At 40.2% G+C, this 21557-nt stretch overlaps 1 protein-coding gene across 2 annotated transcripts in view; it reads right to left on the bottom strand.

Moving 5' to 3' along the window:
* Positions 1-16999: 16999 nt before the first annotated feature.
* The window catches only part of tbc1d16 (TBC1 domain family, member 16), a 29727-nt gene continuing 25169 nt past the window's right edge, over positions 17000-21557 (bottom strand). Inside the window, exons 12-14 of one of the 2 annotated variants that reach the window (XM_007557357.2) lie at positions 20316-20462; positions 19138-19425; positions 17000-19018 (exon numbers count right to left, since the gene is read on the bottom strand). In XM_007557357.2, the coding sequence (XP_007557419.1) occupies positions 19144-19425; positions 20316-20462 (429 nt within the window). In that variant the 3' untranslated portion in view covers positions 17000-19018; positions 19138-19143. Of the gene's footprint in view, positions 19426-20315; positions 20463-21557 lie in introns of both variants that reach the window. The other variant, XM_007557356.2, reaches the window with a different exon arrangement.

Genomic DNA, 21557 nt, shown 5'->3' with positions numbered 1-21557 from the left:
TCTGTCTAAATGTCTAAATGTAGACATATTTATATTTCTGTCTCTACAGTTCAGACCCAGAGCTGATTCCAGAAGATAATAGTCTGACTGTAACGTATTCTGTTTGGAAATATGAAACTATCAAACCAAATCTTTCATAAAGCCAAAACAACAGATTGTGTTATATCTAAGACATTTTAAAATTTTTCGTCTAACATCAAATGTTGTAATTCTTAAACAGCTTCAAGTGAACCTCGACTCTGTGTCGTTCTTTTCGAGCCTTTTTGAATATGTAAATCTCTTCCTGAAACGAGACGCGTTCATCCGCTGACTTTAAAACAAAGGGGCTGTGATCGCTGCTGAGGATCTCCATTACGCTGGAATTTGCTTCAACAAACACAAAGATATTACATTCTGTTTGTTCTTCAAGTGAAAAAGTCCAGCTCCGTTCAAAACAACCTCTAGATTTTTGCCATTAAATTAATTTCCTTCTGTCTGTCTGTCTGTCTGTCTGTCTGGCTGTTTTCGGCATTGCATAAACCACAATGCAAACAGCCACACGTTACATCAGAAATGTAGATGTTTTTCAAAATGGGAGTTGCAGTAAGATCATGGGAATGCTCACTCTTTTAGAAAGGGCTGCGCTCCGATTGCATTCAATCCAAAACTCAACTCAAGAATACTTCATTAACCCAAGAGGGAAATTAAATGTTAATAAAACGGCATATTCTGTGTAGCATTTCAGCTCACATCTACTTCCTCTGGTGTCAGACGCCCTGGTGAACCAGCCTACTGACAGTACCCCTGAAAGACCCATTAACACCTCCAGAGGGTTAAAGCCCAGCCCCCCCTTCATAAACAGCCCAGCCAGAGGTCCATCCTAATGGGGCTAAGCTCATTCCCAGCCTGGCCTGCTCCAGGTGTGGAAGCTGAGTGCAGTAATTGATAATTAGGGGGTAATAACCCAACATTCAGTGCTGGCCTTGTGACAGGGGACCAGCCAGGCCCCCACACTGTCACCCGGTTGGAGGAGGATGTGGAAACTGGAAAATTGAGGAGGAGGAAGAGGAGGAGGCAGTAGCGCCACAATGAGAGTATTTATTTGATGGGTGAAAGAAAGAAGTGGTTGCTTCAGAGCGGCACTCGGAGAGGTTCCAGTGTGGTGTGTATGCAAAAGGACGATAGAGCAGAGCCAGAGTGTTTGAGTTGTACTGCAACACAAAGAGCCTCCACATGTGCTTTGCGTAGGTCACTGATAGTGTGTGAGTGTGATAGTGGAGGCAACAATGGAGAGGCTGTGGCACATATAGCCCCACAGGTTAGACATGTCGTTTGAAGCACATGCATATTTCACTGTTAGGCCACAGATGCTATCAGTCAAAATGATGCAATGAAATTTTTCTAATCTAACGGAGCATGAAAATAACTGAACCGGCTTCGGCAGGGGCCGACAAACTGATGCAACGTCTGCTTTTAAGTGCTGCGGTTTGATAAAGTATTTACAGCGCTAGAACACTGTCACATTTAATGTGCTTTTATGATGCAAATAACGCAATTATTGCGTAATTGTAAAGTAGAAAAAAATAGAAATAGCTATTAAAATCTTTCATGAGTAAAAGTCTGGCCTGTACAATCAGTACATTTACCCCCTTTTTACTCTAACACCTGACAGACGTCGCCTAAATTGGCAAAAAGAGTCAACCTGTGTGTAATTTAATCTTAAAATGAGAACAGATGTTTTCTAAAGACCACACACAGTTCTGACTGTGAAACACGGTGGGGACAGCGTCGTGCTGTGGGGACGTTTCTCTTCAGCAGGGATGGAGAATCCGGTTACAGCTGATGGGAAGATGGATGGGGCTAAATACTGGAGAAACACTGGAGGAAAACCTGATGGAAAAAGACTAGAAACTGGAGTTTAGCTACAATGGGTTGGTTTAGATCAAGGTGACCAAATCCAGTCGTACAAAGCTACTACCCAAAGGTTACAGGATGTTAGCTTTCAAGGAATACAGTGGGACACGACTGGTTTAGAACAAATCTTATTCATGTAAGGCTCAGTCAAAGTCTAGATCCAAGACCAATTAAGAATCTGTGGAAACTGTTAAAATCATATTAAAAATGTGTTCAGCCACCTTTACTGTCATACCACTAAGTAAAATGTAGTGCAATAAATTGCCTCTGGAAGCTACCTGAGTAACACAGTCAATATCAAAAGTTACAAACGTAACAAAATGGACTAAGAGGTGATATTTTTACATTCAGTTTTTTCAAACAGAAATGCATTATCCCAATGGATGGCCATTATTCCAATGCTAATGGATGGTAATTAAAGGCAGGTTGGCTCACAGCAACAGAAAGCAGCAGGGTTACTAAACAAAAGAATAATCATGTCTCGAGTACAGGACTTCCCCTAAAGACACCGGAGATCCCTGGTTATTGAAAAAAAAAAACTTCCATCTGATTTTCATTTTGTTTATGGCCAACATTGGTCATCAAAGGTGTAAAAGAGGAAGACTGAGGGAATATAAAAAACACAAAACACTTCTCTGCTTAGTCACAGAAAAAAGTCATTAGTGTTTGAAGTTTCCAGAGAAAAACATTTTAAATGGTTGTTTTTTTTCCTGAAACGACAAAGTGACTGAACAAAAACACGCGCACCAGCGGAGTCACTCCCCACAGACACCTGTCAACCCAAATACCTGCTCGCATTTTTGAGAAACCAGCCAGTTGATAACAAGGCCTGATAGCATCTCCACAGCTGTCTGTGACAGGCGGTTGGTTGCTGTCATGCGCCTGAGCCATCACACACAGACTGTCAAAGAGCCACAGCAAACAGCAGTGCTGATAAGACTGAAGGGTTAAACTCTGGGAAACACACCGTCCGACTCCTGCTACTGCTGTTTTTTTTGTTTTTTTTCCCCCTCATGTTAGGCCTCCCAGCTCGTTGCTCGTCATATAGCTGGAATGCAAATCCCATGCGAGGCAGAGTTCACGCCTCATCTTTTCCGTCTTTCCAGAGATAAAGGACAGGAAACCAGAAGCCATTTTCATGTCGAAGCGAGCGGTTGCGTAGAGGAGTGAATGACCACAGCGAAGGTGCAAGAAATAATGTCAAAGTTTTAGGGTTAATTGAAAACCAACATTTGTTTGCCACTAGAAACATCTTGAAAGATAAATGTGTCTGTTATGTGAAGGCAGCAGGCCCCTCACCAGAGTATTTTAGGGTAGAAAGTAAATTAGTTTTTTCTCCTCCTTTGCCTGAGGCATTTTAAATCTTAGTAACATGTGGTTGGAAACAATTTCAGGAAGTTGGCAACTCTTCTTTTCCAGTCAGGTAAAACTGGTTTCACAGACAAGGAAACAAACACAAAACAACATGTATTCATAAGAAACAACTAAATTACAGTTACTACGCTTAATCCTAAAGAATAATCATTACATTAAAACTAGGCAAGCCTTTGAGAAAAAAATCCTCCTCTTTTGATTGTCAAACCTATTTAAAGGCTGACTAAATAACCTAGTTTGGTTATAAATTATGGACCAACCCAGATGTAGGTTGATTAAAAACTTTCAGTCCAAAAATGAGGTAAAGCAGATCTTGCAGAGATCTTTGGCATTCAAAGTAAATACAAGAATATATTGTAAACATGCATTTATATTTAATTTTTATTTTTATTTTTTTTTTACAAAAGTTTCAAAAACACAGTGTTTATAACTAACAAAGCTCGATTTTAAGCAAATGGAAGAGACATTTCGTTTCTCGTCGTCAATGTGAGCCTAAGCATTTAATCAAACTCAAAAAAAGAATAACTTCCGGAGAGGAACGTTTGTTTTGGAAAAGTTCCGCCAGAATCCAGAGCTGCAACCTCAACTTAATTAGAAACAACGACCATAAATTGTTTGAGAACATCCAGGAATCGGTGAAAGGGAAACGCGTTTCATTATGTCCGAATATTCTTTAGCAGTATTCAGATTTATTAGCACACTAAAGGATTCTGCGTCAAACAATAGCACATATGCAAAATGTGAACGGCATAATTAAAAACTGAAAAATGGATAAAGAATATTTGGTATCGCAAGTCAGCCCCTTCGAGCTTTTCTTTTGATCAAGAAGCGTTTTGCTGCTGCAGGCAGCCGCTATCGAATTATTTGTCTTCAGAATCTTCGAAAAAGAAAACCCTTCAAGCAAGGACGAATTTTTTCTTCTCTCACTCAAAAAGCTTTCATTGCTGTCTGAATTCCTTACTAGTCAAATTTACAATAAAAATCCGTCTTTCACTCTCAAAGTGTTCCTTTGTACCACTGATGAGGCATTTCAGGTTGTTTTTTTTTATTATTATTTCTTTAGTCTTTGTCGCTGTGAAGTATGACCTGTTTCCCAACCTCTTATTGGACAAAAAAATAAGTTTGGCCTCATTCAAATAAAAATGAATGCTCAAACATTGGCCAGGCTTTTTTGTTATTAGTATTTTATTTGAAAAACAGTTTGACAAAAGCTTGAAATTGTTTTATAATTTTTTTTTGTGAGAGTTCTAAATATCTCTAAGGGATTAATCCTGACAGTTTATTCTTTGATATAGTAATTTCAGATCAGTCAACAAAGCATGGTAAACTATTAATGGTGCCACCACTAAAAAAANGATGTTTTTGGATGAAAGTAAATGAGCTTTACCAAGACAATGGGGAGTTATGAAAAACTGAAGAAAGTGGAAGAAGCTTGGTAGGTGCACCATGCACAAACTTTAGTATTTTTGAAGAATCTCCATGCGTTTCAATATGGTAATGTCTTTAAGTGCAACTGAAATGAAATTTAAAGACCCTGCAGAAGTTATAGCAGAAATGTCCTAAAAGAGTTGAACATTTTGATACTGTAAAGCCTGAAACAAACAGCACAATGACTGCAGAAGTAGTTGCAGACCAAAACAGCCACAGAGGCAGTTTTGACCGCAATGAGAGAGAAGAGTGAATGTAGAGTAAAGGTTTTTAGTAAGGTTGGTAAGGCTAACAAATTAAAATGTACCGAGAATGATCAGGTACTGGGCAGAAAATATTTGAAAAAGCAGCAAAAGTTTAATGAAAACCTTGGAAAGACTGATCTCAATCATTTAAAGGTTACACAAGAGATTGCCATCTGCTTGATTTTAATCAACATGGAAGGAAATGATAGACGTCTACTTGCCGATGCAGTATGACTTGACAAAGTAACAAGAAACGTCTCACTAACTGTTCTGCTCCTACAGGCCCAGAGACATGCTCTCATTAGAAAAACTATTTGCATCTAGCCCAATTAATCCATAAAAGCCATTGTGTCTCCCTACACCACATTTGATCGCTTCAAGTCAAGAACGGAAAAATCAACTCTACGTCGTGTTTGAGCATGCATGCACTCAACCGCCTCCCCCCGCCGCCCCCAACTTCCATGTATGGTGCTGCGGAGTAGCTCCGAGGGGACCGGCGAGCCTCGCTGCACCTCTCAGGGCAGCTCAGCGTCTGCAGCGAGTCTAATCCACTGAGCTGCAGGAGGAAAGAGTGCTGATGGTGCCCTTTTCCACCGACTAACCCCTAATCCAGCTGGCTGCGGGTCTGGAAGAATAATCCTGGATTAGGAACTCCTCCCCTGCGGAGCGGGCCATGGGGTCCCTTATGAGAGCCCCACCGCCTCCTCACCTTCCCCCCCCGGCCCCCACCGCCACCCTCCGTCATAGTCAGCTGTGCCCGAGGCGCCCACAAGAGGACAAAACGGCCAATCCGAAAAAGAAAACAGGCAAACACCGACAGATTAGGCCTGAATTGCTGCAAACGTCGCCGTGTCACCCTGAGGGGAGCTCCATTATTCTTATTGGAGAAGAATAATGGTTAAGAGGGATAACCATGGATGGGCCTTGTGATGTTACAAGTGCTTTTCTTTCGAGGTGACAAAGATGCGGATTCAAGACCGGGGAAGGGATGGAGCTCCAAACAAAGCTAACTGTTCACACGAGACACACTCTAATTGATGCATTGTTAAAAGTGGCAGCTATTGTCTTAATGAGAACCCTCACACACACGTGTGCTTGTGCGTGTATGTGTGTGTGTGTCTGTTCCTGCCTTCGCATGAATAATCTAAACAGAAATGGAGCGCTATCGCAGACACACATGTGGCAGAGACCAAAGTAGAACAAGACAGAAATAATGCGTTTATGCAGACGTAACCCAGCTCAGGCCAAAAATGGTCACTTGAAAAACTACGAAAATGTCAAAGCGACACAGAAGAGTTATTAAAAACATTACGTCACTGATCATACGGTCAATAGCTGTGACTCACTAAGGTGGGATGAGTCACGAACTCAGACTTATAGGAATAAAGAGACAATCACAAAGTCCTGAAAAGTCATCCACAGAAACAAACAAACAAACAAAAAAACTGAAAATGAAAGAGTTAATTTTACTGAGAAAATTCCAACAACTGCAAGTTCAAGTTAAGAGTTGAATTACTCAGATCTAGTTGCTCCAGCAGCAATCAGCGGGGCTCTTTAATCTCTCCCTGTGACGTCTCTCCTCCGCACACAACCACCAGTTTATTTACCTGCATGGCTGCCCGCGGGAGACGGCCGCTTGCGTCAGCGCACAAATCCCACGTCCCCAGTGAGCAACAACAGGCGCTGCCTGGAGCCCTAATGCACCTGCATGTGGACACATCATGGCAACGGCTGCTAATGGTTGCAGCCGCGACATAATGAGTCACGGCTGCAAACTCTGAATTCGATCAGCATTTTAATGCACTGAATCATCCTAGTAAAAGAAGAGTGCCTTCTTTATGCCTGTTGTCGCTAAAGGTAGCAGCAACGCGTCTTCTAGAAATATGATTTTTTTTTTTTCCCTCAACAAATGCTCTTTAAATTTATAGCGCAGGGTGTTGCCCTAGGTGTGGGAAAAACAAACGGCACCTTCTGATCTGACGTGCTCCTGTTTTCACTGTCTGGTATTTTAAAAACGGATAAAAATGTTGTGTCTCTGGTTTCATTTGTGGATTAGTAGATACTGGAGATTTGTCATATACAGTTCCATGTAAAAACATTCAAGAGGTAATACGTCTTCTGCCATGCTCCAACCAGAAACGTTACTGTATTCATTACTTTGTCCTTTGAGAGAGAAAAAAACAGGTCCAGATTGACAGGAGAATATGTGTTGTCAGTTTTAAAGCATTGCCATATATTCTCAGTTTGAGTTAGGGCTGGACTTTGATTGGACCATTCTAGCATCCACATTCTTTGATATAAACCAATGGTTCTGAATCCCTGTCATCAGAGAGCATCCTGCATGTTTTAGATGTTCCCCTGCTGTTACACAACAGGCTTGTGAGTTTTGCAGATCTTGATTGCATGCTGAAGAGGTGAAAAAGCGTTCAGCCCCACAGCATTATGCTGCCACCTCCATGTTTTACGATTTCAGGCCGCCTCACGCATGTGCTCTCTGTTTCCGCATATTTATTTGCATTTCTGTTTCACCACATGAACATAGTCCACTACAGTCAGTTACATTTCTGGTTTTTTATGTGAGGCTTTAATTTTAGTACATTTTTTTATTTTTTTTTCCCAGTAAATCAGTCTGTTGGGGTTCTTTTATGCACAAATGTGTATCCTGCAGTTTTTTTCTTTAAATTATCCTTCTCAGCAACTCATTTCTTTTAACCTAATCATGCTATTTTTGTTAATTTTTTAAAATGTTTAAAATTTCCTGCATTGTAGAGTTTCATATCCTCATATAATTGTTCTGTTTTCATATATTTTTCCTTTGACTGAACATGAATATGCATGCTTTCATTTATTTTTACCTTGCTGCTGGGATACCCAAATTTCCCCACTGTGGGACAAAAAAAAGAATGATTGTTTCTTATGTTTTGAGTTAAATTCTGTACGTCTCTTCCCTTATTTTCCTGCGAAGCAATTTAAATGATCTTGTGTGTGAGTGGTGGTGAATAAACTTGAATTCAGCATCATTGATAACCTGTAGAAAAAGTCTAAATACATCAATCCTGCACTTCTTTTATGTAGATTGCATTAATAGAATCCACATTTTAGATTATCAAAAAGATTCCATTTAACTTATTCCTTTCTCTTTTTTCGCCCCTACAAAAATAGGACTATGTGCTCATAGCAACACGCTTCTCTTTCTCTCCCTTCTGCATGTCACACTTGCACGGTGTGTAAACTGGTCACAAAGTTAATGTGGCGCACACGACACCCTGCGATCCATCATAACGCCCGTGACACATCTTAGAGGCGTTCAAGAAAGTCCAACAACGCCTGAGCTCTGAAATAAGCAGAAAGTCGCGTCTTCACCCCTGCTTCTCCCTCCCTGCCCCACATAGCTATTTTGAGAAATGCCTCATTTTCATTTCAATCTTCTGTATGATGTGCTGCACAGCTGCCATAAGCTGACTCCTTCACCTAAATGACAGTAACAGTTGAATGGAGCGCAGACGAGGCAGACTTGAAAGAGCGTCTATTGTGATCGTGAGAGGCCAAGTCAATCTATTTGCATTCAACAGGAGGAGGTGGGGGGTGAGTGGGGGGGGATCTATTTTTTGCCTTCTCGTGCTCGAACAGAGGGAAGAGAATGGGGGATAACCACAGCATTGATCAGTCCATGTCTTCTGTCACGCTTGATGAGTTTTACTCCAGGAGAGAAATAAGGCGCTTTAAGCACATGGCATGCTACGTGAGGAGGAGAATTTGTGCACGGAGGAGCTGCAGCACCGCAGCAGCAGCCTTTTTATAATTTCTATTGTGTGTTTTTTGCATGCAATAAAGGAGAATTGTTAAGAATGAATTGAAACACAGTGAGAGTTACAGCAAAGCAGGAAGGCTGATTTAAAAAAACAACAACAAAAAAAAAACATTTTTTTCTGTGGTGTAAAATGTTGGAAAATCTGACCAATTTAGGAAGATTTACCATAAAAATCGTTAAATAGTCTAATGTAGTTTAAAACCTTTCATCTCTTTAACTGAACCCAATTGAATCCCATTTCTCAAGGTCCACCCTATATTATATCAGATGTTCATTTTGACTCATTTCACGTTTGCTTTGGACCGGGTTTGAGGAAAACCAACAACAGCAGAACAAAAATTTTAAAAAAGTGTCCAGTCTTTTGCAGATTCTTAGTTTTTTTGTTGTTGTTTTTTTCAGTTACTTTGCATTCAGCTCCATCTGGCTCTGGCAAGACTTGAAAACCAGGTCCTTCTCCTCCCGTTTTACAAGTATGCAGCACATTCATCTTATCTACTGCATAAAATTCCAAAGGAAAAAAAAAGTACATTGAGGTTTGTGGTTGTAATGTGACAAGCTTTTCCAGGGCTTCTCAGAGTCAGACATGAGTCTGTATGACTCCGATTCCAAATAGACTACACCTTTTTTTGTTGTTACAGCATCTCTATTCATATTCTCCATTCCAGTCACACAGCCTGACTCACTTGTGTGTTTTATCTAAGGCTTCCACCTGCCTTGATGTGCTGGACTGAGAATCGGTAGAAAGGACAGCAACACAAACAAACGAGCATGAGAGCTGCAAAGCGTTACAGGAAGCTTCTATTTAGATCAGTACAGAACAAGTGGAAAATATCTGACTTATAAATTATTCTCATTAGCATGTACCAACCAGTCATTTGCTATCAAGAGTGACTTCAAGATTGTGCATTACACAGACTTTTTTTTATTATTATTTGGGGGTTCAGCTAGGACTTCATATGGGCAGTTATTGTTAAAGTCTGTAACATCCTCTGGTGTATCCTCAGTTTATTGTTGGTGTTTCCTGTAGAAAAGCTATAACTGCAACTAACTCAGTCTTTTGTTTAATTAACTATAAACTTCAGTGTCGATAACAGTCTATTATAAATGTGGTGGCACTTTAAAGGTTTATAAGACAGCGTCTTATAAACTTTGACATGTCTAAGATTAGAGTTCTCGCATAAAGGCTGTTGTCCTCGTTGCTCTTCGCCCAGCTCTAAATGTCTATGGGATGAAAATTAGTCTCTGTTTTATTACAGTGAAGGTCAAGAATGTTACTAAGGCTACAACACAGCTGGGGATTAGCCTCCATGTCTGTGCAGGAAATTATGTGGTGTGCCGCCAAAACAATGTTATAAAAGGTTAAATTAATTATTTATTATTACTAGTGGGGAATTTATTAGGGAACGTTTTTCAGCCCCTAATAAATCGTATCTTCCCTGATTTAGAACAGTCTACATAATTCATGTTATTATGCGTTTCCAGTATGTTCATGACATTTTAAAACACTATCAAATAGGCTTTGTTTCTGTGGTTAACTCTGTTGGTGGTGGACTTTTCACTGTCAGATTTTTTCCTTCTATTAAATTTTCCATTGATATGCTTGGATGCAGCACTCTAAATAACTGGCTCCTTTAGAAATGGAAACATTTTAAGGAGGGTTTAGCTTTTTAAATGCAGCACTCTGCATGGTGAAAACATTAGGGGGATAATTTACAGGAAATAAGAGGACTCCTAATAAAGTTACAACCACGTTCCACTTCAAAATATCTAAACATTTACCTTAAAATGAAAGGTAGCGACTTTAAATTGCAGCAATAAACAAAAATATTAAAAAGCTGCTTGGTTGTCATGGTAAGAAGAAAATTCACTTTATAACCTACAAACAATCGGGTTTCAAACAGGTTCTAAAATGAATGATTTCAATCTAAACCGTACAAAACTACACAAGAAAGATTCTTCCTCGTCACTATTACACAAAAATTGCACCCAATTTCTACAATCAAAGTTACATCAGCACATAAATTGAAGCAAGCTGGGACAGGCTTCAGCCTTTTTTACATGTAAAACATTTTCTTAACAAGTACATAATGGACTAATATTCTAAACTTGTAGGTTTCATGAAAAGTTGCTTTGGACCAACATATAAAAGATGAAGAGTTGATCAGTCAGATTGAACTGGATTTGTTGTGCTCCAGAAAACAGATGCATTCAAGGAGGATTAGTAAGTTAGGAGAAGAATGCACACGTTTCTTGAATTTAAACTTTTGGCAATGAGAGGTGAATAAGGGTTAGAGTTGAGAGCTAAAGGCATCAATAATGCTCCAAGACAGATTTATCAGCCGCTTGCCGACATACGACGGTCTCTTTATCCTTGTTCAACACAGCAAACCAATGACAAACAGCATTCTGAACATATCACAGTGTCATGGTTTCAGGGTTAAAGAGTTCAGATTGTAATCTATCCTGCAGGATGAACTTTGTGTTCTCGTTAAGAATTTTGTGAGTAACAAAAAGCAAGGCCCGATCTGCTGGGATCAATTCATTCATGTTTACTGCTGGAGTACAAAACCAAACCATTACACTTTACTTTATATCTACCAGCTAAGAATAATGGTGATAAATATCAAAAAATGCACACTATTTTATTTAACAACATGCTTTTATCTTGGGATGAAATAACACACACTCTCTCTCGCTCCATTGGTTGTGGTTCTGATCCCCTGTTGGCCAGTCCACTCATATGAAATAAAACAGATTATGATGGTTGACCAAGCATAGAATAAATAAATAAAGCCTTCAAAAATATGTTCAATATGGTTATTTCTTTAAATCTAAAACCATCAAATTCAATCCAGTCCAATCATAAGTAATTCTGACAGTCATATCGAACATCCAGTGAAAGGTTCTCTATCTAAGACGTCAGTGTCTTGTGTCCTGCATGTTTCAGATTTGTCCCTGTGCCAATAATTCTGTGTCAAATGCCTGAATTATGTACTTAACGTCTAAGTTCTGCAGAGACCTGATGTAGAGCCATTCATCTGAAATATCAGAAACACACCTAATACCTCTAGGAAGCTGCTCTTCGAGGGCAGGACTGGACACCCCCAGATCTAAGAAGATTAGCAGATTGAATCAAATCTTCACATCGATCTAATCTCCCTTCCTGAGAAAGCGCAGCGTCACAGTGGAGAGGAATGATTCCCAGTACAACAGGAAGAAACATCCTGGAGACCCAGGCTTTAAACACTAACATCAAGAATAAAACGCTTCTTAGTGTATCCGGATCCAGCGGCCTAACAGACTGCAAGTATTAACAACTACTTTTATCAAATGGAAAAGGTTTTAGGGTAAATGTGTGACTGATGTCTAAATCTGTCTAAATGTCTAAATGTAGACATATTTATATTTCTGTCTCTACAGTTCAGACCCAGAGCTGATTCCAGAAGATAATAGTCTGACTGTAACGTATTCTGTTTGGAAATATGAAACTATCAAACCAAATCTTTCATAAAGCCAAAACAACAGATTGTGTTATATCTAAGACATTTTAAAATTTTTCGTCTAACATCAAATGTTGTAATTCTTAAACAGCTTCAAGTGAACCTCGACTCTGTGTCGTTCTTTTCGAGCCTTTTTGAATATGTAAATCTCTTCCTGAAACGAGACGCGTTCATCCGCTGACTTTAAAACAAAGGGGCTGTGATCGCTGCTGAGGATCTCCATTACGCTGGAATTTGCTTCAACAAACACAAAGATATTACATTCTGTTTGTTCTTCAAGTGAAAAAGTCCAGCTCCGTTCAAAACAACCTCTAGATTTTTGCCATTAAATTAATTTCCTTCTGTCTGTCTGTCTGTCTGTCTGTCTGGCTGTTTTCGGCATTGCATAAACCACAATGCAAACAGCCACACGTTACATCAGAAATGTAGATGTTTTTCAAAATGGGAGTTGCAGTAAGATCATGGGAATGCTCACTCTTTTAGAAAGGGCTGCGCTCCGATTGCATTCAATCCAAAACTCAACTCAAGAATACTTCATTAACCCAAGAGGGAAATTAAATGTTAATAAAACGGCATATTCTGTGTAGCATTTCAGCTCACATCTACTTCCTCTGGTGTCAGACGCCCTGGTGAACCAGCCTACTGACAGTACCCCTGAAAGACCCATTAACACCTCCAGAGGGTTAAAGCCCAGCCCCCCCTTCATAAACAGCCCAGCCAGAGGTCCATCCTAATGGGGCTAAGCTCATTCCCAGCCTGGCCTGCTCCAGGTGTGGAAGCTGAGTGCAGTAATTGATAATTAGGGGGTAATAACCCAACATTCAGTGCTGGCCTTGTGACAGGGGACCAGCCAGGCCCCCACACTGTCACCCGGTTGGAGGAGGATGTGGAAACTGGAAAATTGAGGAGGAGGAAGAGGAGGAGGCAGTAGCGCCACAATGAGAGTATTTATTTGATGGGTGAAAGAAAGAAGTGGTTGCTTCAGAGCGGCACTCGGAGAGGTTCCAGTGTGGTGTGTATGCAAAAGGACGATAGAGCAGAGCCAGAGTGTTTGAGTTGTACTGCAACACAAAGAGCCTCCACATGTGCTTTGCGTAGGTCACTGATAGTGTGTGAGTGTGATAGTGGAGGCAACAATGGAGAGGCTGTGGCACATATAGCCCCACAGGTTAGACATGTCGTTTGAAGCACATGCATATTTCACTGTTAGGCCACAGATGCTATCAGTCAAAATGATGCAATGAAATTTTTCTAATCTAACGGAGCATGAAAATAACTGAACCGGCTTCGGCAGGGGCCGACAAACTGATGCAACGTCTGCTTTTAAGTGCTGCGGTTTGATAAAGTATTTACAGCGCTAGAACACTGTCACATTTAATGTGCTTTTATGATGCAAATAACGCAATTATTGCGTAATTGTAAAGTAGAAAAAAATAGAAATAGCTATTAAAATCTTTCATGAGTAAAAGTCTGGCCTGTACAATCAGTACATTTACCCCCTTTTTACTCTAACACCTGACAGACGTCGCCTAAATTGGCAAAAAGAGTCAACCTGTGTGTAATTTAATCTTAAAATGAGAACAGATGTTTTCTAAAGACCACACACAGTTCTGACTGTGAAACACGGTGGGGACAGCGTCGTGCTGTGGGGACGTTTCTCTTCAGCAGGGATGGAGAATCCGGTTACAGCTGATGGGAAGATGGATGGGGCTAAATACTGGAGAAACACTGGAGGAAAACCTGATGGAAAAAGACTAGAAACTGGAGTTTAGCTACAATGGGTTGGTTTAGATCAAGGTGACCAAATCCAGTCGTACAAAGCTACTACCCAAAGGTTACAGGATGTTAGCTTTCAAGGAATACAGTGGGACACGACTGGTTTAGAACAAATCTTATTCATGTAAGGCTCAGTCAAAGTCTAGATCCAAGACCAATTAAGAATCTGTGGAAACTGTTAAAATCATATTAAAAATGTGTTCAGCCACCTTTACTGTCATACCACTAAGTAAAATGTAGTGCAATAAATTGCCTCTGGAAGCTACCTGAGTAACACAGTCAATATCAAAAGTTACAAACGTAACAAAATGGACTAAGAGGTGATATTTTTACATTCAGTTTTTTCAAACAGAAATGCATTATCCCAATGGATGGCCATTATTCCAATGCTAATGGATGGTAATTAAAGGCAGGTTGGCTCACAGCAACAGAAAGCAGCAGGGTTACTAAACAAAAGAATAATCATGTCTCGAGTACAGGACTTCCCCTAAAGACACCGGAGATCCCTGGTTATTGAAAAAAAAAAACTTCCATCTGATTTTCATTTTGTTTATGGCCAACATTGGTCATCAAAGGTGTAAAAGAGGAAGACTGAGGGAATATAAAAAACACAAAACACTTCTCTGCTTAGTCACAGAAAAAAGTCATTAGTGTTTGAAGTTTCCAGAGAAAAACATTTTAAATGGTTGTTTTTTTTCCTGAAACGACAAAGTGACTGAACAAAAACACGCGCACCAGCGGAGTCACTCCCCACAGACACCTGTCAACCCAAATACCTGCTCGCATTTTTGAGAAACCAGCCAGTTGATAACAAGGCCTGATAGCATCTCCACAGCTGTCTGCGACAGGCGGTTGGCTGCTGTGATGCGCCTGAGCCATCACACACAGACTGTCAAAGAGCCACAGCAAACAGCAGTGCTGATAAGACTGAAGGGTTAAACTCTGGGAAACGCACCGTCCGACTCCTGCTACTGCTGTTTTTTTTGTTTTTTTTCCCCCTCATGTTAGGCCTCCCAGCTCGTTGCTCGTCATATAGCTGGAATGCAAATCCCATGCGAGGCAGAGTTCACGCCTCATCTTTTCCGTCTTTCCAGAGATAAAGGACAGGAAACCAGAAGCCATTTTCATGTCGAAGCGAGCGGTTGCGTAGAGGAGTGAATGACCACAGCGAAGGTGCAAGAAATAATGTCAAAGTTTTAGGGTTAATTGAAAACCAACATTTGTTTGCCACTAGAGACATCTTAAAAAGATAAATGTGTCTGTTATGTGAAGGCAGCAGGCCCCTCACCAGAGTATTTTAGGGTAGAAAGTAAATTAGTTTTTTCTCCTCCTTTGCCTGAGGCATTTTAAATCTTAGTAACATCTAGTTGGAAACAATTTCAGGAAGTTGGCAACTCTTCTTTTCCAGTCAGGTAAAACTGGTTTCGCAGACAAGGAAACAAACACAAAACAACATGTATTCATAAGAAACAACTAAATTACAGTTACTACGCTTAATCCTAAAGAATAATCATTACATTAAAACTAGGCAAGCCTTTGAGAAAAAAATCCTCCTCTTTTGATTGTCAAACCTATTTAAAGGCTGACTAAATAACCTAGTTTGGTTATAAATTATGGACCAACCCAGATGTAGGTTGATTAAAAACTTTCAGTCCAAAAATGAGGTAAAGCAGATCTTGCAGATATCTTTGGCATTCAAAGTAAATACAAGAATATATTGTAAACATGCATTTATATTTAATTTTTATTTTTATTTTTTTTTTACAAAAGTTTCAAAAACACAGTGTTTATAACTAACAAAGCTCGATTTTAAGCAAATGGAAGAGACATTTCGTTTCTCGTCGTCAATGTGAGCCTAAGCATTTAATCAAACTCAAAAAAGAATAACTTCCGGAGAGGAACGTTTGTTTTGGAAAAGTTCCGCCAGAATCCAGAGCTGCAACCTCAACTTAATTAGAAACAACGACCATAAATTGTTTGAGAACATCCAGGAATCGGTGAAAGGGAAACGCGTTTTATTATGTCCGAATATTCTTTAGCAGTATTCAGATTTATTAGCACACTAAAGGATTCTGCGTCAAACAATAGCACATATGCAAAATGTGAACGGCATAATTAAAAACTGAAAAATGGATAAAGAATATTTGGTATCGCAAGTCAGCCCCTTCGAGCTTTTCTTTTGATCAAGAAGCGTTTTGCTGCTGCAGGCAGCCGCTATCGAATTATTTGTCTTCAGAATCTTCTAAAAAGAAAACCCTTCAAGCAAGGACGAATTTTTTCTTCTCTCACTCAAAAAGCTTTCATTGCTGTCTGAATTCCTTACTAGTCAAATTTACAATAAAAATCCGTCTTTCACTCTCAAAGTGTTCCTTTGTACCACTGATGAGGCATTTCAGATTGTTTTTTTTTTATTATTTATTTAGTCTTTGTCGCTGTGAAGTATGACCTGTTTCCCAACCTTTTATTGAACAAAAAAATAAGTTTGGCCTCATTCAAATAAAAATGAATGCTCAAACATTGGCCAGGCTTTTTTGTTATTAGTATTTTATTTGAAAAACAGTTTGACAAAAGCTTGAAATTGTTTTATAATTTTTTTTGTGAGAGTTCTAAATATCTCTAAGGAATTAATCCTGACAGTTTATTCTTTGATATAGTAATTTCAGATCAGTCAACAAAGCATGGTAAACTATTAATGGTGCCACCACTAAAAAAACGGATAAAAACATAAATTCATCTCGTACTGCAGCAGCATAACCTCACACCATACAACTGAGAAAAAAATGTATCACGAATTTGATTAGATCGGAAAAATGTGGAAAAGTATCGATATGTTTAACTGCTAATACTATGTGCATCCTTCCTTACTTGAATAGAAAGACAACAGAAAAAAAACAATTTTGAAGAGTGGCTCATTAAATTATAATTGTGACGTTCCTCCTCAAAAAAGAAAAACCCAGCGTTGAGTCACAAAAAGCACAAATGCAGTTTATTGATGATGTTTTTATTAACACCAGTAATAAGAATAGCCTTTAACTCTCTCGTGAGGTGTGCAGTAATACGTCAACATAATATAGAAAAGAAAAACAGCAACGTTTTACATTCATGACCACAATTCATAATAACAACCCCTTTCCAAAAGAGGCAAGTCAGCAATAACAACTGTGGATTGGTGGCTTTTGTGTAAACAACGTGGTTTAAATGTTAATAAATCCATGAGGTCACCCTCTGAACATCGCCCATCATCACCTTCACGACAGCCTCCATGCCATTTAAAGCACTTCATGATAGCTAATGGGAGGAAGAAGAAGAGGAAGAACAAGAAGAAGAAGAAGAACAAGAAGAACAAGAAGCAGAAGAAGAAGAAGCAGGTACAATTTATCTGCAAAGCTGCTGGAAGGCTGATTAAAGGAATCTGTGGTACATTATAGCAGCGTTTTGCAGATGTTACAATCCTGCGGGTGTCACTCAAAGGCTCCTCGAGGGGAAATCTTCTTCACACCTGAGGCAACGTTAATTTATAGTTTCTCCCTGGATGAAGCCGAAACGACAGGCTCGTTGCTCCACTTTCCTCGACGCGTTTTCGGAAAACGGTCGCAACAGTAACTTCAGTTTACAGTCGCACGCGTCTGCGTGATTTTCGTTGTGTTGATGTGAAAAGCTACATTCACGTGGACTCGTTAGACTCGTGTGCCTTTTCGTGTACTTAGTGTAAAGATGGGGGGGGGCTGGGAAGCTACGGAAAACAGCTCAAAACACCAAGGATGAAAATCCAAGCAGAATAGAAAAAGTGATCCGAAAACAACCTGATCTACAGCGCTTTGCAAAGAATATTCATACCTCCTGCGACTTGAGGGCATTTTGTTACACCATCCAAAAACTTTGGTGTATTTTATTGGAATTTCACTAAGATAAAGTAATACATAATTATGTAGTGGAAGGAAAATGATTGACTAATGTTTGCAGTTGGCTGGGTTGGTATGTACAAACCCAACCTGAATGACTTGCAAATACATTCTGCAAATGGGCAAAAATTCCAGGGTCAGGAGTGGATAACCAGTCAAAGCTTTAGGTTCCGCAAAACTAAAACAATGTCTACATAAATAGACACCGCTTTGTTTTGACATAACCCAAAAGATACCAATAAAACACACTCAAGTTTGTTGTTGCAACTTGTCAGTATGTGAAACATTTCAATAGGCAGGAATTCTTCTGTAAAGCACCGTATCTTTGGTGAAACTGCTACTAAATAAATTCAGTATTTTACTCACAGATACTTTACAATTAATGGTGCTTATGTGCAAATGTTGATGCTCTTTCTGTTCAAGAAAGAGAACGTATAGGATGGGAAGATAAGAGGAGCCCTGTGGTGATGCTAGTGTTTGTCACATAAACACACTCGCCTCTGTTTGGGATTTTTTTTCACCCCCCCCACCTCACAACAAATATGTTGTGACCTCTATATGTAAAGAATTGTTCATGCAAAGATAATATTGCTAAATATTTAGAACAAAAACATTCTTCTTTTTTTTTTTTTTTTTCGTAAAACAAAAACTAAAGACAAATGTTTTTTCCACTAGTTCTTTAACACAAAGAGTTTGGATTCGATGTCAAAAAGACGCTCAGACTTTAAATACGCACATTATATTTGACATCCACACAATTATGCCATTGTGAGAACCCAAAAACATTTTTTAAGAGTCCAAGTTCAAGTTCTGTGAAAGACGCCCCCAGTTCGCTTTTTGACCCGTCGGAGTCGAAGAGCGCGTCGGTTGCGCGATGACCCCGCGGTGACCTCCCCGGTGCCCACGTATCCTGTGGAAGAATGCCAAACCAGCAGCAGACTTGAACCTGAAGTGGCTCCAGATCGACACGGCGCCTGGTGATTGTCTGTTCTGCTCCGAGGAGAAAGCAGCCTCTTGACCTCCGATCCGTCTGACTGCAAGCTGCCCTCGTTGCAGATTCGTGCGATGCTGAACGTCGACAGCAACGCCCTGGTAAGGCAGTGTTCAACAATGCACCAAATGAAAAATTCAAGTACAAAAAAAAAAAAAGGAAAAAAAATCTTGTTGTAGATAGTGAAACGAATAGTAAAGTAATAGCAGAAGCTAACCCCCTCTCAGGACTGCTTCCGGAAGGTGAAAATGTCCCGTTTTTTGGAGCCTCTCTTGCCGTCCGGCGTGGGTGTGTGGTTTGGAGAGGACGACAGCGAGGGGGAAGAGGGCTGTGGGGTGGAGGTGCCTCCATAGGGGCAGCTCAGGGAGTCTGGGTGCTCGCCTGAACACTCCACCGTGGGGATGTAGCGGCTGTCCCACATCCCCGGGCCGCACAGCTTGCAGAGGTCATGCAGGCTGCAGGGGATCCTGGGAAGGAGGCGGAACTGGTAGAGGAGGCTGCGGGCCTGGAAGAGAGGGGCGAGCGCGATGAGGGGAAGCAAGCTCAAGGAGAGGCACTTTGGCCCGTCAGAGAAGGCAAACATTGCGGATGCATGCATTGAAATAAATCAATGCTCCCGTTATCTCTTGGCTACAAGATAACAAAAGAATGTCAAGGTCAGTCTCATGGAGGTTTTTTTTTTTTTCTTTTTCTGTCTTTTCTTCTGGCTGTATCTCAAAAGCTCGCATGCCCGCTGCTGGGTTATCGTATGCACAATTCTCAAGCATCAACAAAACGCGTTACGACACCTGCATGCAAACAGAAATGTGCAGCACAAACAGCATCCATAAAGATGAGGCAGCAGGAACAGCGACTGCAGCGAGCGGTCAGATCATTAATCCTCTGCATCCTATTCTGACTCTGCTGCAGCACCAGGCAGGACTCTTCAGTGCAGACTAAAGTGAATTTAAATTACATCAGGAGGAAACGTTGCAGACAGATAGATGTCTGATCATGTTTATTGACTTTTACAAAGGGATGTGGATCGAATCAACCCTGGACGGGTTGATTCTGGAAAGAAGGATGGCTGAACTGAAATTTTTTTTGCAATTATTTTCAATACTTGTATTTATGTTTTGATGCTATGTTAAAATAAATACTAAAAGGATGAAGAATCTGGACTGTGAGGAATGATCAGATTTCTTTGATTAAAAAAATTATATATATACATATATATATACAAAAAGTAAGTTTGATCCTCCACTTTTAAAAACGCCAACATACAAATGGATGAAACTTTTTTTTTTTTAAAACTGAATAGAAAGTCAAGTGTGGAAACTTGCAGTTTGCCGATCAGCTGGTGAATGAAACAACAAGGAGGGACAAAGCATGCCGACACAGAAGCAGCAGCGTTACCTTGCGCAGCACCAGCTCTCCGTTCATGTGCATGGAGAGGTTGCTGAAGTGCAGCAGCATTTGGTCGGTGGCGAGCTGCTGCTCCGTCACGTCCTCCCCATACAGGACAATGATGGCCACGCACAGGAAGAGGTGGAAGTAGTCCGTCTACAAAGACGGAGAGTGGGGTCAAAGGGAGAAGATGAATGGAGCAGGATGTGCAGGCTTAGCGCCCGACGTCCTGTCAGACCGATTCAGCACAGTTCTTGTGGTTCCTAACACTACCAACGGGCTTTAATGGAATACAATAAAGACTTGATAAATGTCAGTGACTGAAGTTTAGAGATTTTTACCTTCTGATTGGGCAGATTTGATTTTTTAACTAGTATCATGTAGCAGATCTGAGAATAGGACATTTTTGCCCTGCCTCAAAGAGGATCAATAGTTGATAAGAAATTTTAAAAGGAAACTGCAAGGTCAGTTAAATCTGCAACTGATTTCTTTTCTACATGCACCTTAATATTAATATGCTTTAAAACATTTATTGATGACCGATTTTAACCCAGACAAGCCTGATTAAATCTGCACACATTTATTTTGGGAGCAGAGTTACGTTGCAGGCTTGCGGGGAACGTTGAATGTCTGAGAACATTTTGGATTGTTGCCTCGCTGCATGATGGAACTTGTAGTTTTACTTAACAGTAACATCTAAATCCTAAAGGAAAACTACAAATCCCAGATTTTTAAACCAATACAGGGAGAAAAGCACAAAAAACCCACAACAATATAAAGACTAAACAAAATATAATCTAAGACCAAGTGTAGAAAATGACTTTATTTTATTGGTACAAATATTTGTGTGTATTTTATCAGTTTCTCAGTTTGCGTCTTGCTCCTTTAAGCCCAACCCGATGACAGTTTGCTCTGCAAACTTTAATTCATACGAGAACAGTAGAAAACAATCCGCTGCCACCCAGTGCGACATGAAACGTCCTCTTCACAGAAAAATCTGATATCAATCAGAAATTCTTACTTAAAGCTCAACTGCTGCATGACTTTTAACTGTCTAACCCGAGGTTTCTCACACACACACACACACACACACACACACACTATCTGCTCTATCGCCACCTGGAGCAGCAGATACGAACATCTCGCAGGGTGTTTGAACAGATGGCGTGAAGCAAAGGCATTTGACTCGGCCTCAGTGAGTGGGAGTGCTAAACACAAGGAACGCATCGTGGCTACAAGTTTCCAGCGCTT

The sequence above is a fragment of the Poecilia formosa genome, unplaced genomic scaffold, assembly GCF_000485575.1.
Source record: "Poecilia formosa unplaced genomic scaffold, Poecilia_formosa-5.1.2 Scaffold88, whole genome shotgun sequence".
NCBI lineage: Eukaryota > Metazoa > Chordata > Actinopteri > Cyprinodontiformes > Poeciliidae > Poecilia > Poecilia formosa.
This window is presented reverse-complemented; position numbering and strand designations above follow the sequence as displayed.